Raw genomic sequence first — 16,149 nt, 5'->3', positions numbered from 1 at the left:
CAGTTCTCATGTCTCTCACAAAATTCAAGCGGTTGGAGAAAACAGTGATCCACATTATGAACTTTGGGGTCAACTACTTGGTGAGAGAATACGTACGGAGAGAGTGATGCCGTGAGGGCAAACATGATAAAGATCGAAGAAATAGATGAGACGATCGCGGAAATCAGAGATCCTCAGATGTTGAATGTGATCTACCACTGCATAACTGGGCCTACGTCGTTCTTCTTCTCGTGGATTTCACTATCGAACACCACCTCAACCCTCAACATATTCATACAGAGAGAGATTTCGTAAACCCTACTTAGATCCTAAAATTGACAAGAAGATAACAGAAATTAAAGAATGAGAAAATTTGTTGCTTCTGTTATTATGAGATTCCGTTACAGAGTCTCTTTATATACACACTGGTTTTGGTTTAATTGCACACAAATTACTCGGTTATCTAAACCGGTACACTAATATCAAAGACAATTGAAGATGTGAATTGGTTAAGAAACAAAAAAAAAAATTCTCTGTTTTTACTTTTTATTATAACTGGTATATCTGGTAAAAAAAAAAATCTTTAGTGATAATGTCGATATGAAGCTATGTGAGTAAATGCATCATCTTGAACAAAACCGTTTCTTTCTTCTCCATGTCTGCCTCTCCCTCTCTGTATCTTCTTAAAGACAAGAAGACCCACAAGCATCCACATCTTGTAACTTAGATAATCAAGCCTAAAGATATTCAAGAACCAGAGCTCAGTTAAAATATAAGAAGACAATATTAATGTTCTTAGTTTCTTAATGGGAAGACCAAGTAATCATTTTTACCTCTTTATAGGTCTATTGGCACTCTCAAGCCATCGTGAGCGAGTTTTACTGGAATCCCTTCCCTAACAAACCAAAACATTGCAGCAAGTAAGATTACTTCTCTCTTTCTATGGTATGGATTCGTCAGATGGATAATGTAATTAAGGCTTTTTCATTAGTTTTATTACCTTTTAGACCATTCTTCAAGATACTCGTTGTCCTTGTGGTGATCAAACTCGTGAGTCATTCCGATTAGAAGAGCCCTTTTCGGACTCAGTCTTTTGATTGTGTCTAGTGTCTACAGAGAAAAAAAGTAAGCATACATACACCATAAAAGAAAAACCACACCTTAGCTTTCAATTATGCTAACCTGCGGGAAACATAAGTGCGTGTTGTGGGATCCTGTCTGCAATCACAGTTAAGGACAAAGAATGTGAAAACATTAGCTCACACTGAACTTAAAAATTCAAACTTTAGTGCATAATCAATGATCTGTGTTACCTTATATAATGTATCCAAGATAAGGAGATCCAATTGTCCACCACCAGATTTTGATATAACTGTGTTAAAACAAAGGCAAATGAAGTCTGAAACATCTTCTTCATGTATATCAAAATGCAGCCGCACCAAGCAAATTCGTTACACTTACCATGCTCGGTGTTTGGAGGAAAACGTGATACATCAGATATATATGCCACTCTTGATTTTTCACCAAAAAGGAAACCAAGACATACATAGTCTTCTCCATGCATCACCTGCGGCATTAATAAGATTGAGTCTCCACATAGATTAGCAGGGAGCCATGATTCACTAGTTATTCGTAGGCTTTGAGAAACTTACTGGAAGTGGCGTGAATGATAAGTCTGAAGCAACAAATGGCTTCTCACAATCTTCTTCAATTATTCTCCAATCTAGCTGTGCTACTCGCCTAACTTCTTGGCCTTCTTTAAGTTTCTTCTGAACCAAATACGGGAACTTCACAGCAAGGCTGTTTTCAAAAAAAGCACGAGATTGTCTACAGCTTCAGAGCCTAAAAGGTCAAACCGAAATTTCCAAAGACCATGACTATGTTTATTACCTGTCCATAGCGTATTGGCTTACAAAAATTGGAGTAGGCTCAATATCATTCGTAGGACTAAATGGTTGCACAGAACGTATATCATCCAGGCCAAGTACTGCATCAGCATGTTCATGAGTCAAGATTATCTGCAATTCATGCAAAAAATTTGAGAGCTTCAGATGCAGATAGTAAAACTCGGATAAGTGACCCAAAGATTTAAAATTTGCTTTCAAGTTAGCTTTCTACTTATCTCAGGCATGTTAAGACAGCATTCATAAAAGGAGATCTTAATAGGAAAGAATGCAGAGCAATAAAACGATTTCATGACGACTTACAGAATCAACTTGAGGAATCTTGTGAAGAGTAAACCAACGAAGGACTTGTTCCCTAAAAGTCTTGCCAACATCGATTTGAATGTATTTATGTTTGCCATCACTTTGACAATAATCAATGAGCATTGAAGTATTCCCCCTGCCAAAAACCACCCACCACAACATCTCTTATACAATGAAAAAAAAAAAAACAAGCTAGAACTAGTCTAACACTGTACAGGCAAACTCAGCTTAAAAGATGGATCTAATCAAAGCACTAAAGGCTTTATATGATTCAACTCAACACATGGATCAAAGTGGAACACCAAAACTAGACTAAGTGATCCCAAATCCTACGGAAATTGAAATTAATTCAAATTTAATCCTTCATAAAATTTCCACTGAATCATACACTTTAAGGAATTACCAAATCAGTGAGACATGAGAATGGTACCTGTAGTTAGGATTTCGCTCAGGAGGGATCGAAAGCGACTGGTAACAAACGTAGCAGGGACTATCAGATCGCTGGATCAAGCACATTGCGTTAGGTACCGCGCTCGAACATCCCGTTCCGAGGAATATAAGAGCCGATTTATCACGATCAGAGGAAACGGTGCCGTTCTCCATCGGAATCAAAGCGTCCATCATCGGCGACGTCAGTATCGTCTATGTATATATGGAATATTCCGGCGAAGGAGTCGATCGTAAAAACGGTAACAAAAGGGTGTCGACGACGCAAAGGGTACACAGACGAAGGAGAGAGAGAACAAAAAAAATTAATTTGATATATAAATAAATACATATATCAACGGTTTTTGTCTACTTAGTGTCCACCACGTGGCGTAATCTTAACGGTTTTCTCTCAAAGCCCACGTTTTTAATTTATTTTCGATTTTGGACTTGTAGTTTCTTTCCATAGCTTCGTCACCCCCCTTTCTGATTTCAAAAATTCGCATGGTTCCGTTGATTTTGCTCTTTAAGCATTTCTCAGTTCGAGTTAAAGAACGGAGAGAGCTTTGTGTTACCTTGAGAGACTTGAGTTGCTTAATTAGTGGAAGAAGCTTCTTGTTTTGATTGATGTTGAATTTAAGGGTTCATCGGATTCTTCGTAGACCCTTAATTCGATTTTCACCTTGCTCAATCTCTAACGATGATGCATCTTTCTCGACAACTTCGTCGAAAAATCCTGTCTTTAGTCATGTTCCGGAGATAGGAGGAGTTTCTCATCGAGAAGATGAACATTTAGGAGAGTTGAGGCAATTGGGTTTCGTAAAGTCATCAGCTTTGAATGCTACGAGCGTTGGTGAAGCTGAATTAGGAGAGATTCGAAACCCTAGGTTTGATGAGATAGATGAATTGGGAGAAGATGAAGAAGAAGAAGAAGAAGAAGAACTAGATGATGATGATAATGATGAAGATGGTGGAACAAGTGGCGAAGAGCGTGTCGCTGTTCTGAAATCGGTTAGGAAGATCCCTCAGTCACGAGAAGACGTTGGTAGATTCGATGTGGAAGAAGATGAATCTAGGCATCCTTTGGTGAGAGAGATAGGTAGGTTAATTGGTCTCAGGTCATCTTGGAACCCAAAGCATGAAGCTCAGATGAGGAATCTTCTGAGGAGTCTTAAACCATCACAAGTCTGCGCTGTTATACGCTCACAAGACGATGAACGTGTTGCTCTTAAGTTCTTCTACTGGGCGGATCGTCAATGGCGGTATAGGCATGATCACATGGTGTATTACTCCATGCTTGAGGTTCTTAGTAAGACTAAACTGTGTCAAGGTGCTAGGAGAGTTCTCGTTCTGATGAAGCGTAGAGGTATATATCGAAGCCCTACAGCGTTTTCGTTTGTAATGGTATCATATTGTAGGGCTGGTCAGCTGAGAGATGCGTTGAAGGTGTTGACTCTTATGCAGAGAGCTGGTGTTGAACCTGACTTGTTGATTTGCAATACGACTATTGATGTTTTCTTGAGAGCGAATAGGTTGGAGAAAGCTTTACGGTTTCTAGAACGTATGCAGGTTGTTGGTATAGTGCCGAATGTGGTGACTTATAATTGTATGATCAGAGGTTATTGTGACTTGCATCGAGTTGAGGAGGCAATTGAACTACTAGAGGATATGCCTAGTAAAGGATGTTTGCCGGACAAAGTTAGTTACTATACCATAATGGGCTATCTTTGTAAAGAAAAACGGATTGTGGAAGTGAGGAACTTGATGAAGAAGATGGCGAAAGAGCATGGTTTGGTGCCGGATCAAGTCACTTACAATACTCTAATTCATATGCTCACAAAACATGACCATGCAGATGAGGCTCTTTGGTTTCTAAACGATGCTGATGAAAAAGGTTTTCGGATTGACAAGGTGGGTTATAGTGCTATAGTTCATGCATTGTGCAAAGAGGGAAGAATGTCTGAGGCTAAAGATCTTATTAATGAAATGCTGTCGAAAGGACATTGTCCACCTGATGTAGTAACTTATACTACAGTTGTCAATGGCTTCTGTCGTTTGGGTGAGATCGACAAAGCTAAAAAGCTTCTTCAGGTTATGCACACACATGGACATAAACCAAATACTGTGTCATACACAGCTCTGTTAAATGGGATGTGCCGAACAGGGAAATCATTAGAAGCAAGAGAAATGATGAACATGAGCGAAGAGCACTGGTGGAGTCCGAATTCCATTACTTACAGCGTAATTATGCATGGGTTGCGAAGGGAAGGGAAACTGTCTGAGTCCTGTGATGTGGTAAAAGAGATGGTACTAAAAGGTTTTTTCCCTGGCCCAGTTGAGATCAACTTATTGCTCCAGAGCCTTTGTCGGGATGGGAGAACTCACGAGGCCAGAAAACTCATGGAGGAGTGTCTGAACAAGGGTTGTGCTATTAATGTCGTGAATTTCACTACAGTGATTCATGGTTTATGTCAGAACGATGAGCTAGATGCTGCTCTCTCAGTGCTTGATGACATGTACCTGATCAACAAACACGCAGATGTCTTTATATATACTACTTTAGTTGATGCGTTAGGAAAAAAAGGTAGAATATCAGAAGCAACGGAACTTATGAAGAAGATGCTTCATAAAGGTATAGATCCTACCCCTGTTACATATAGGACTGTCATCCATCGATACTGCCAAATGGGAAAAGTTGATGATCTTGTGGCTATATTGGAGAAGATGATATTGAGGCAGAAATGCAGGACGGTTTATAATCAAGTCATTGAGAAGCTTTGTGGTCTGGGAAAGCTCGAGGAGGCAGACAAACTTTTGGGAAAGGTTCTGAGGACAGCTTCAATAGCTGATGCTAAGACATGTTACGTACTTATGGAAGGCTATCTTAAGAAAGGTGTGCCTCTGTCAGCATATAAAGTGGCCTGTCGGATGTTTAACCGCAATCTGATACCTGATGTTAAGATATGTGAGAAGCTTAGCAAAAGACTGGTTCGAGACAATAAAGTAGAGGAGGCAGATCAGCTGATGCTACGTTTGGTTGAGCGTGGTCATATATCACCCCAGTCCTCAAAACCGTCAATGGTCTAGTAAATACCTGTCTTGATTTACTTTAGTTTTTGTAACAACAAACTTCTTGATAGTATTTGAGGCTTCAAGCAGAGCGATTTTGATAATACAACTGTCCAGGTGCTGGAAATGATAACTACATGCTGTTGTATATTTTGCTTCTTAGTCACAACCTCCAGATCCAAAACGAAGGAACTAGGCTCTCACTCCGTTAGCAGTGATGGATTTCTTCTTTGATGCTCTTGGCATGAGGAAACTGGTTTGAGCAGAAACCAGTTATTCTATTTCACATTTTCCTGGTAGCGACACGTTATCCCCCAATACATCTACTCATTGTTTTCATTATTACTGTTAATGACTGGACAAAACTAAGTAATAACCTTCCGAAAGGAAGAACGTTAAATGATTTTTCCTTTCCGCAGGGACCATATTAAAGTGACACCATACAATCAAGTACTGATAAGTCTCTGTCCTCTTAAGTTTTACTTTAATTAAGGCCACAATTGTTTCTTTGCGTTTGCGTTTCCATGTTATCATGATTAGAATATTATAACATGGATAAGTAAACAGAAACACAGAGAATAAATTGTGACCTAAATCATGTGTCTCTAAGTTTTATTTTACATTATAGCAAAACTAGAGGTTCAGTATACCTCACTGTTTAATGATAATTTTGATTATTCTGGGAAGTGATTTCATTATAGACCATGATGTTTTGTTGGTTGCTGCTTGATAATTAGAATACGGTAGAAGGTGCTAATAGAGAAGAGTTGTTGATGCAAATGATACGTGCTCTAGTTTGCTTGCTGAATCATCTCCCATGTTCTGTTTACTTTGTTTGTCTTCCAATTTTGATACGTGCTCTAGTTTAGGTGTCTTGGTTTATTGGTTTAATGATAGTTCCTTTTAATATTTCCTTTTAAACATTAGGATTAGGGTTATGATTTAAGTTGTATGAAAACCTATATAAGGTTCTCTATTGATTAACAAGAGGGGAATCCCCAAGAATTAACCTTAATCTTTAAGAGAAGATTAGGGTTAAGAGGGAGCTAAGCTTTCTATTCTTCTTAATTCACAAGCAATAAAAGAGGTTCATAACAAATTTGCACCCAAAGATCATTCATTGCATCTGTAGCAGTCAAATTGTTGTGTAAATTCGGTTTTGCCCCTACCCCTCCTCTTGATACACTTTTGTGGGAACTGAGGAACTATCTTGGGAGAAATATCTTGGGATATGTGGAACCATAGCCTAACGAAGTTATGTGCATTGGAACCATTGACGAGGAAGGTCTTCCAGGTGAGGCATTGTTGGCCGCCTTAGAGAGCTTGTCTATATGCCGAGTGAATTCGACCATATTCTTTCTCTCCGCACATGATAAATAGTGGTTCGGAAAGCTAGTCGAACGAGGATTCACTGCAACTTGCTGAAGTAAGCCCCAATGTGGTGAAAATGTATTCCCTTTTGGCGCTATAAAAGTGTGTCAAATTTAGTATACGAATGATACTAATGTAGATTTCAAAAGAGGATGATACTTCTTATTTGTGTTACAAACTAAACATATTGTAAAATGGACCACCAAGATTTTTCATTCCTTTTAAAAAGGAGATTTGATCTCTAAAGTCATATCGTGGAAAAGATTTTGATATATCATGAGAATGAGAGATAATAACTATGAGGACAACATCTTTGCAACATAGCATCCTGAAAAGTTAATAAAACTGCAAGGAAGCATTACAGCTCAGACACATGCTTTGTAAGTTGTAACAGCTAAACATCCATGATTATTTTTAAGTTTTTATCTAATTACTTTGTTATTATTTTAGTTAATATGATCTAAAGCTCGAATCTTAAGGGAGCAAATCCCATAAGAAATGATTGCTTTTGTATATGGTTTTGTATATTATATAGTATATTTTCAGAAAGAAGATAAAGTTGTCCCCCTTGAAGACCACCTGATCTGCATTTTTTACCTGTAATGTTCCATACCATGGTTTTGAATCTGATACATGTTTTAATATCACTTGCTTGTTCCTTTTTTTTGGTTGTTTTTGTTCCTTCCCAAAATGGTTTCCAAAAGCAATTAAAAACTGCATGGTCTTATTCAAAAGGTGGTTCCGAGTTAGAGGAGTATTGTTTTACAACTTTTGTATATGACTGATTTTGTTGTTTAATAAAGAAATAATTACTATACTAGTACATAAATGGTGGTTTATTACTAGATTAGTACCTGTTTTCTTTCGTTTACTAGAGTAGTACTAATTTGTTGCCAAAAGACCTTAAACCATTTTTATAATCTTGTATTTATATGAGTGCCATTAAAAATTATTTTTGGATTAGAAAAACTAATATAGTTCAGTTTCCCAATCTCGTTTTATCTTCTCGACAATCTGGTTCTGCCGTTCTGTTCTCGTTGGATTGGGAGTGGTAGTGACTTGTTATTTGTTCCGGTTGCTTTCAAGGTTGATCTGAAAAGTTTTGTTCTTGGAATTTGTTGGCTTTGCGTCGGTGCTGCCCCAAAAATTCTCTCCCCTTCTCCAACGGCGATCAATCTCTGTCCGATCTCTTTCTTTCTTCTGCTCTACGAACCTTTAGAATCATGAATAGTATGAGGTTATCGTTCTTGGCACCGGTCTCAAAGGGTGTATCCTCAGCGGTTTCCTTTCCGTCGATGATGTCAAGGTCTTGATCCTCTTTCCTCTCGATTCGTATCTCGTTTTTAAAAAAAATCCTCTTATCTGAATTCATGATTGATTTATTTGGATTATTGAATTGTTCCGGATTCAAATCTTCTATGTTATTTGATCTACGATGAATGGACTGAAAACAACATATGGTCGGACAAATATGACAGGGCAAGAGAGAACCATTACATCTTTGCCCTTCCTTGAGTGTTACAAGTTTCTATTTTTGCTTTCATGTTGTTGCTTTCTAAACCATCTAGCATGTATGGCTAGGTTGTGATTGGGAAAGCTAGAAGCAAGCAACTGCAACCCCATGAATACAACTTCATGCTTTTGAAATGTAGGTTCTTGTTTTAAAGTAGGTTCTTGTTTTAAAGTTTCATGTTTTGGTTGTAGATGAGCTCAGAACCAACTTCAACACTGGCAGAACAAAGAGCTGCGAATGGAGAATTTCTCAGCTTCAAAACATTTCTAGGATGCTTGGCAATAAGGAGAATTGCATCACATAAACTTTGTATCAAACATTTCTAGGATGCTTGGCAACCGTTTGTATCAAACATTTCACAGGATGTTTGGGGTCTTTAGCCATAAACCATGAACGTACCTGCTATTATCCATTTGCTAAAGACCGATTGTACTAACTGTAGCTTTGTATCAAGATCTTTCTAAGCCTGAGATTGAAGCTTTTCTTGTCTACATTCTCCAGTGAATTATATAGTCTTACAGTATACCTCTATCTTTATGTTTGGATAAATACAAATTAAAACAACCTTCGTTGGGATATTGTCTTGTTTTGAAATTTATGAAATTATCATTTTGCTCTTCATCGACTCTTTTAGTGGCTTCATACCACCATTAGCTTTATTGTGCATATATCCAATTGGCTTGATCACATTTATAAACTGACAACTCAATTGCCTCAAACTTTATTATAACATGTACATACCAACCAGGCAAATGAAAACAACATGGTTTGTTTTTAGATCATGAAAATAACTAGATAAGTATGAGCTAACTCTCTTAGCCCATCCTTAAGCCGTGATCTCCATCAGCACTTTACGGACACATACATATTCAACAAAGTAAAAATTTAGGTATCTCTTTGTTTAGGACAATTTTGTCTTTTCACCATTTAGGTAATCTCATTTAACCTAAAAATTGTTTTTGTAATGTTGACTTAAAATTTCTTAAATCTACTACCAATTACTAACTTTATCACCATACAAAACGCTAAGTCTACGAATTTTAAGCTATTTTAGTAAGCGTTAACTCTACCATAACATAATTCAAAAACTCTATTCCAACAATAACTCTGCTGTCACTAATTATTAGTCTGCCATATAACTCAATTCTACCTTCTTACTCTACCACCACTACAATTAAGTGTATCCCATATCTCTATTTCGCCCATAATTCTAAGAATCTTTTTCTTAGTTACTCTACCACCACTAAAGTTAACGGCGGATACTTAATCTACCACATAACTCTATGGGTTTTACTAACTCTACCATAACTATTTATATCTCTCCCACGTAACTCTACCAGTGTTTTAACTCTCTCATATAACTATATCTCTACCGCCACTCTACTTCAATCTATCACATTACTCAAAGAAAATTTATAAATCTATTCACTAACTCTACCAATCTCATCTAACTTTATCGTCACTACGGTGGTAGACTTATGAATTGGCGATACATTTTCCCTCCAAAAAGAACTTCCTTTTAACACTTTCTTTCTTATGTGAATTTTAATAACAATGGCATGTTTAGTAATTTCTTTTTTCCTAACACATGATTCCAAGGGTGATTTTGCCATTAAAAATCAAACCTCCCTACCCTCCAAACTAGTAATAAACCACAATTAATGTCCTATTCTAGTAAACCTCCCTTTAATAAATATAATATTTCAAAAAATAAAAAATTTACCTAAATGCGTCAACTTAAAAAAAAAAATATAAAAGTATGTGTTATGTGTATATTCAACAATAATACGAGTTTCTTACAAATTACTTGCATCGTTTTTTTGACTATAGTAGAAATGGAATAGAAAAAAATTAAAGTCAAACAGAAAATAGCTAAGAACTGAGATTTGACGTGCACATTTTTGTATATTTACTTTATTGATTTTCAATAGATTTGTGATCCCAAACAAAATCAATTGTTCCATCGGCTTCCACAATAATAGTGCCCGTTTCAATTGCTGAGCCAAAATGGAAATATCTTTTTCTAACACCAATTAATTAGTCAAGAATAGCAAAGACTCCCTAAGTGTATTGATTCATTGACGTAGATTGAGTTTAACCCATGCTTAGTAGTTCATCTTAGGGGATTATTATAAACTTGTGAACATTAATGGAATTGATAACCTAAGTTATATGCCGAAAATGCCAAAATAGAATTGCTTACAATAAAACCACTTTTATAATGTGATGATAAATTAATGATCTGTCCATTCGGGGACATCAAAATAAATAAATAAAAAATGGTTAGCGATCTTTTCTTTCTAATTAATTTGGGAATAATGATAAGCATGTGTTGGAAAGTAAGAAGGGTATGGCCTTTTTGGTGGGGAAGAATGTTTATTGACATCAAATTATAGCATGCATTGTCCCCCTCCAAAGGGTATGTGTCATTCCTTCACCCACTTCTTTTTTAATATCGAAATGAAATTAAAATGTTTTATAAATAATCATTTCCCTAACATAATAGGAATATCTATCGGGAGTGACTCTAATTATAAATCAGTTAAATGGTTTACGTTTTACATATCTTATATCTTATCGATGACCTGACAACAATTGAAAAACGTGATCTTTAGTAATCCCACTTATCAATCAAGCTTAAGCTTTTTAACAAGATGATTTACAAAAAGAGAACAAGTTTTAACAATAGTTTTACTACAAGAAATTTTAAGCAATCATATCGGTCATTAATTAGACATGTTAAACTGTCTAATACTAATCGTACATGGTGTTTCTTCGTCGAACTTGATTTGAAACACAAACTTTATTGTTTTTTTTTGTATTTTGACATCATCATACATCATGTTTTTGTTTTACATGTAAATAAAAAGATCATGTTTTAGTTCTTCTTGAACATATATCGGCATCATCTATATATGATGTTGTTTGAAAAACAATATACTATTTTTGTTTAATTGGTGTTAGAAAAAGATCTTTGATAATATCTCCTTGATCCATTAACATTTTATCTTGTAAGTATATAATTATAGTTTAGGAATACAACTAGCAAACGCGAGACATGTTGGAATGTTATCACAATGCAAAACGATATCGGATTCATAAAATATCAATATATCATAGTTAGATATTTTATGAGGTACGGTCTAAAATTTGATAAGTTTATTGTAAAATATTTGAAAATGTATATATACTTTTTAATCTAAATAGATTAGATTTGTTTTTGGTTTTACCCACCACTAGGACCACTATCACCCAAAGATAACTGAAAACTTAGATAATGAATATAATTTTTTTGAAAATTATTATATAAAAAAGCTAGAAAATAATGATACAACAAAAGGCCGGAAACCATTAAATCATGTCTTCTGAGAGACTAGGGACTCCAAGTGGGTAACATGCTATTTGGTGACAACAACAACAACAAAAAAAAAGATAGCAAAAAAAAAGTCAAAATCTTTATTACATATATAGATTTACAGTATTTGCCTCTATTTAGAAAGACATAAACATAAAGAAAGAACACATACTTGTAGAAGTGCAAAAAGAAACAGCATATACATACATAGATTTGTGAACTTTTAAGAAATTAATCATCTCATGTTTGGTAAGACCTGAGATTATTCAATACCAATATATATAAAGAAGATGATAATTCAATGAAACCTTTTCATGAAATATAACCAAAGCAAAGCCTTTTCATGAAGTATGTGCGCGTGTGCAGTATGTTAAGTTGTTAACCTTTTCACTTAATCAAAGTATTTATCTTCTTTTCCCCCTACATTAGCTTGAAAATTAATAGTTCCTTTTGATATTACTATTAGTAGGTACGAGTTTCATTGCTGATTCACATATTGTCTTTAAATATGCTGGTTCGGTTCAGTTTCTTTCGGTTCGGTTTCGGTTCGGTTAGTTAAATAGGTAACCATAACTAACATAAATTATATTAAAATTAACCAAATTAACCTAATATAACCAAAACTAACCGAATATAACCAAAATTAACCAAAAATACAATAACAAAAATACAAAAAATGAAAAATATTGATTCAATTTTACAAAATAGTATTTAACTTTGTAAATTCAAAATAATAACATTTAAATATATTGATTATTTAAAATATTTTATTGTTTCGAATCTAGAAATAATTTATATTTTAAGTTTATTTTATAGTTTTGCATAATATTAAGTATATAATATTTGGTATCTTCTAGGTTTTTGGATATTTCGGTTAACCATTTAATTGTCGATTCGGTTCGGTTCAGTTTAAGTTAGTTTGGATATAGATTTTTACTAACCATTCGGGTATTTGAAGAACTTCGGTTTGGTTCGGTTTGGTTTTTTTCGATTCGGTTTGGTTTTTTTCGATTCGGTTTTGGTCGGTTATTTGGTTATCAGTTATTTTGCCCAGCCCTAATGCCAATTAATCTTTCTTTCAAAATATGCTGATTCACATATTGTCTTTAAATGCTCCAAATTCTCAAATACTATTAGTTAGTATTCTAGATTAAGCACTCTTTTTCATAGTATAACCAGCAAAATTCATAGTCGTATATATTGTGAAAAAACATTGTAAATAAAATAAAATAAATAAACTACTCTCTCTATTTCACAAAAGTGTCATTTTGACACAATTCACATAAATTAAGTAATTGTAAAACTATACATATTTATTTTTATTTATTAAATGATCAATGATTTAGATTCAATGTAAATTAGTTTTGGGTTTAGGAGTAAATTAGAAAATTTAATGTAAAAAATATATTGAAATTGTAAAGTAACACTCTTTGTGAAATAGAAAGAATATTAATAACGTACAACTTATAGGTTTAATTGATAACATCACGTGTTTAGCGGATAAAAAAATGGTTAATGATACATAAATAATGTAAAAAGATACCGAAATGGTGAATAGGAAAACCAATGTTTTTAAAACTGGACCGGAAGATGAACCGGAAGTTTTTCGGGTCACTGGGTCAACCGGTCGGACTGGTTGAACCACATGTCAATTAGTTTATCCGTTCGTTTACATTTTATAAATATAACATCTACTTTTCTATAAATATATGAACAAAACATACATAATGGAGTACTAAACAACTAAAATTAAACTTTTAAATGATTAAATAGAATAACTAAGTGATTTTCTATAAATAACAATATTGAAATTTATTTGGTTTGAGTTTGAAATGTGATAAAAATAAAATATTTTAATTTGATACTGACTCGTTGGTCCGACCCGCTGGTTCAACCACTAGTTCACAGGTTTTTAGCAGATTTTTCCAGTTTTTTACGGGTTTTTAGTTGTCCGGTTTTTAGAGGTGACCCGGACCGGAATGTCTATCGGATTTCGGTTGGACCGATCCGGTCCGGATTTAAAAACATCGAGGAAAAAAAAAAAAAAAACAACAACACCATCGTTATGTATTGCTTTTTAGTATTGTTTTCTGATTCTTGACAATAAAAAATGGTAATGAAGCACAATTATAATAGACAATTACATGTTTGGATAAAATCATTAAATGCATTGTATGTGTAATGTGTCGTACACAATACTAATCCACAAGGTACAACTAAATTAAAAAATTTAATTGAAGGAGAAAAAAAAGTTGAAAACGAATAAGATCCATAACCATGATGAAAATAATTAAAATAAGTCTTTTGTTTGCCTACTATATATACACATGTTATGTTCGTTAGTGTCCATTATTACACAACACACTCTCTTCACTTCCTTTTTTCCTTAGACTTCCCCGGTGACCGGAGAAAGAAAAATAAAAAAACTTCACCGGCGAAATGGACGAATCGTGGCGTATGAAGATGGGTTTAGGCGCTGATCCATTTTTCTCCATCGCTCGTAAATCTATGGACGCTAGGATCGACGCAGAAGACTTCGCCGATGTTTTCGGTGGTCCGCCGCGAAGCGCCCTCACCCGAAAATTCTCCGGCGACTTCTCTCGTTCTGATTGTTTCTATGACGAGATTTTCCGTCCACCGGGAAATTTCTCCGGCGGCGGCTCTCTGGCTTCTTCTAAATCTCATGGCAGGAACTTACCGGCGTTCAGGATTCCGTCCGGCGGAGAAGGATTCTACGACGGAGTATTCGGCGGCCGCGGTGGGTCGGCGAAGGAGGGATTAAAGAAACAGAACTCGATGGCCAAATCGAGGTCGAATTCATCATCTGTACTCTCTTCAGAAGAGCTCAGTCCTCATTATCCACTACCGGCGGCAGCTTCCGGCGACGACTCCGGATTTTCTTCTTTCACTTCTAGACTCAGGTGAGTGGACTTTTTACTATTCTATCCTCCACATCATTGCTTGTTTATTCACAGTTCTTAAGGACAGTTCCGTAATTTCAAACCATGCTCTGTTTTCTTTTTTGTCCTTAGACCGTTAAACGTCCCTTCAAGAAGTCATAAACGAGACTCAAAGAAACAGAGTTTCCCGGCGTTTCCAACATCCAAAGATTCATTCTCCGGCCAAAACAACACGCCGGAAAAAGCAGATTTTTATTACAGGAAACCACATTTCACCGGATCCAGGAGAGCATCTCCGGAGACAATTAGCTTAGATCCTAATTCCTTCAGAAGAACGGATGATTACGGACCGAGCTCCCCTGCATCTTCCCCTGTTTCTTCATTCATCTGCGAAGAAGAACACAACAACACTGATGCGAAACAGAGAAGGAACAGAGACGAAGAGGTAGTCGTAGTAGAAGACGAAGAAGAAGAAGACGAAGAAGAAGAGATGAGCTCTTACGTTATTGAGATAAACTCAGACCGATTCGATCTTTACAAAGAAGAAGGAGGAGGAGGAGGAGGAGGAGGAAACTCGGATTCAAACGACATGGATGAAGCAATAGCTTGGGCGAAAGAAAGATCACAAAGACCAGAAACAAAGCAAACAGAAGAAGACGTTATCGATTCGAGAAGAAGCGAAGAAGAACCCAAATCAGAAGAAGAGGTTAGTGTTGTTGTTGTTATTGACATTTTCCGGGGAAAAAATAACTGAACTTTTTCTCAAGAAACTGATGAGATAAAAATGAAATGAATAATGCAGATGGAGATGGAGATGAAAGATGAAGAGATAAGAATCTGGTTAACCGGAAAAGAGACAAACATTAGACTTCTCCTCTCAACGTTACATCATGTAAGTGTGTGTATAAAAACAGAAATTTGAATTGGTTTTAATGTTGTCTCGGACCGGTTACTTAACCGGGATTTGTTTATTTGTTATTCAGGTTCTTTGGTCAAATAGTAATTGGTACGCGATTCCTTTAGCAAACCTCCGAGATGGATCACAAGTGAAGAAAGCTTATCAAAAGGCTCGGCTTTGTTTGCATCCAGACAAGTTACAACAAAGAGGTGGAGCTTCACCGATTCAGAAATCTGTCGCGAGTAGAGTTTTCGCAATTCTTCAGGTACTACTAAAAACCGAATCAAAAATCGACTTTGTTTTGTGGTTCTGGTCACTAACTCTTAGCTGACATTTGAAAATTTGTAGCAAGCATGGGCCGTGTACGTAACAAACGAAGGGCTCTCGAGCTAAACCGGAATCCGCAAACATTTTTATCCTCTCAGTTTGTA

General features: G+C 35.7%; 3 protein-coding genes and 1 long non-coding RNA gene across 6 annotated transcripts; 3 read left to right on the top strand and 1 right to left on the bottom strand.

Moving 5' to 3' along the window:
• Positions 342 to 2,931, bottom strand: LOC104777057 (putative hydrolase C777.06c). The gene is made up of 10 exons (XM_010501256.2): positions 2,617 to 2,931; positions 2,187 to 2,322; positions 1,870 to 1,997; positions 1,632 to 1,779; positions 1,441 to 1,546; positions 1,293 to 1,351; positions 1,162 to 1,197; positions 980 to 1,089; positions 813 to 874; positions 342 to 716 (listed from the first exon to the last, which is right to left on the bottom strand). Exons 1-9 carry the CDS (start codon positions 2,808 to 2,810, stop codon positions 817 to 819), a joined length of 975 nt encoding a protein of 324 aa, XP_010499558.1. The 5' UTR covers positions 2,811 to 2,931; the 3' UTR covers positions 342 to 716; positions 813 to 816.
• LOC104777056 (pentatricopeptide repeat-containing protein At1g09900-like) lies at positions 3,072 to 7,248 on the top strand. 3 transcript variants are annotated; one of them, XR_002037513.1, is made up of 3 exons: positions 3,072 to 5,698; positions 5,845 to 5,977; positions 6,101 to 7,246. XR_002037513.1 is itself a non-coding variant. In XM_019243736.1 (2 exons), the coding sequence occupies exons 1-2, from the start codon at positions 3,240 to 3,242 to the stop codon at positions 5,891 to 5,893; spliced, it is 2,466 nt and encodes an 821-aa protein (XP_019099281.1). In that variant the 5' UTR covers positions 3,072 to 3,239; the 3' UTR covers positions 5,894 to 7,248. The 3 variants fall into 3 exon arrangements, 2 of the variants coding, with proteins under 2 accessions (XP_019099281.1, XP_010499557.2); XM_019243736.1 differs by having other exon boundaries at positions 3,072 to 5,608; positions 5,797 to 7,248; XM_010501255.2 differs by having other exon boundaries at positions 5,845 to 7,247.
• LOC104777055 lies at positions 7,945 to 9,090 on the top strand. The gene is made up of 2 exons (XR_766199.2): positions 7,945 to 8,358; positions 8,757 to 9,090. It is a non-coding gene; the product is annotated as an uncharacterized LOC104777055 (long non-coding RNA).
• LOC104777054 (putative tyrosine-protein phosphatase auxilin) lies at positions 14,264 to 16,149 on the top strand. Its single transcript, XM_010501253.2, has 5 exons — positions 14,264 to 14,841; positions 14,953 to 15,526; positions 15,623 to 15,712; positions 15,804 to 15,983; positions 16,067 to 16,149. The coding sequence occupies exons 1-5, from the start codon at positions 14,360 to 14,362 to the stop codon at positions 16,109 to 16,111; spliced, it is 1,371 nt and encodes a 456-aa protein (XP_010499555.1). The 5' UTR covers positions 14,264 to 14,359; the 3' UTR covers positions 16,112 to 16,149.

The sequence above is a fragment of the Camelina sativa genome, chromosome 3 (genome assembly GCF_000633955.1).
Source record: "Camelina sativa cultivar DH55 chromosome 3, Cs, whole genome shotgun sequence".
Classification (NCBI taxonomy): domain Eukaryota; kingdom Viridiplantae; phylum Streptophyta; class Magnoliopsida; order Brassicales; family Brassicaceae; genus Camelina; species Camelina sativa.
The sequence above is the reverse complement of the archived record's forward strand: the minus strand, read 5'-3'. Positions and strand labels throughout refer to the sequence as shown.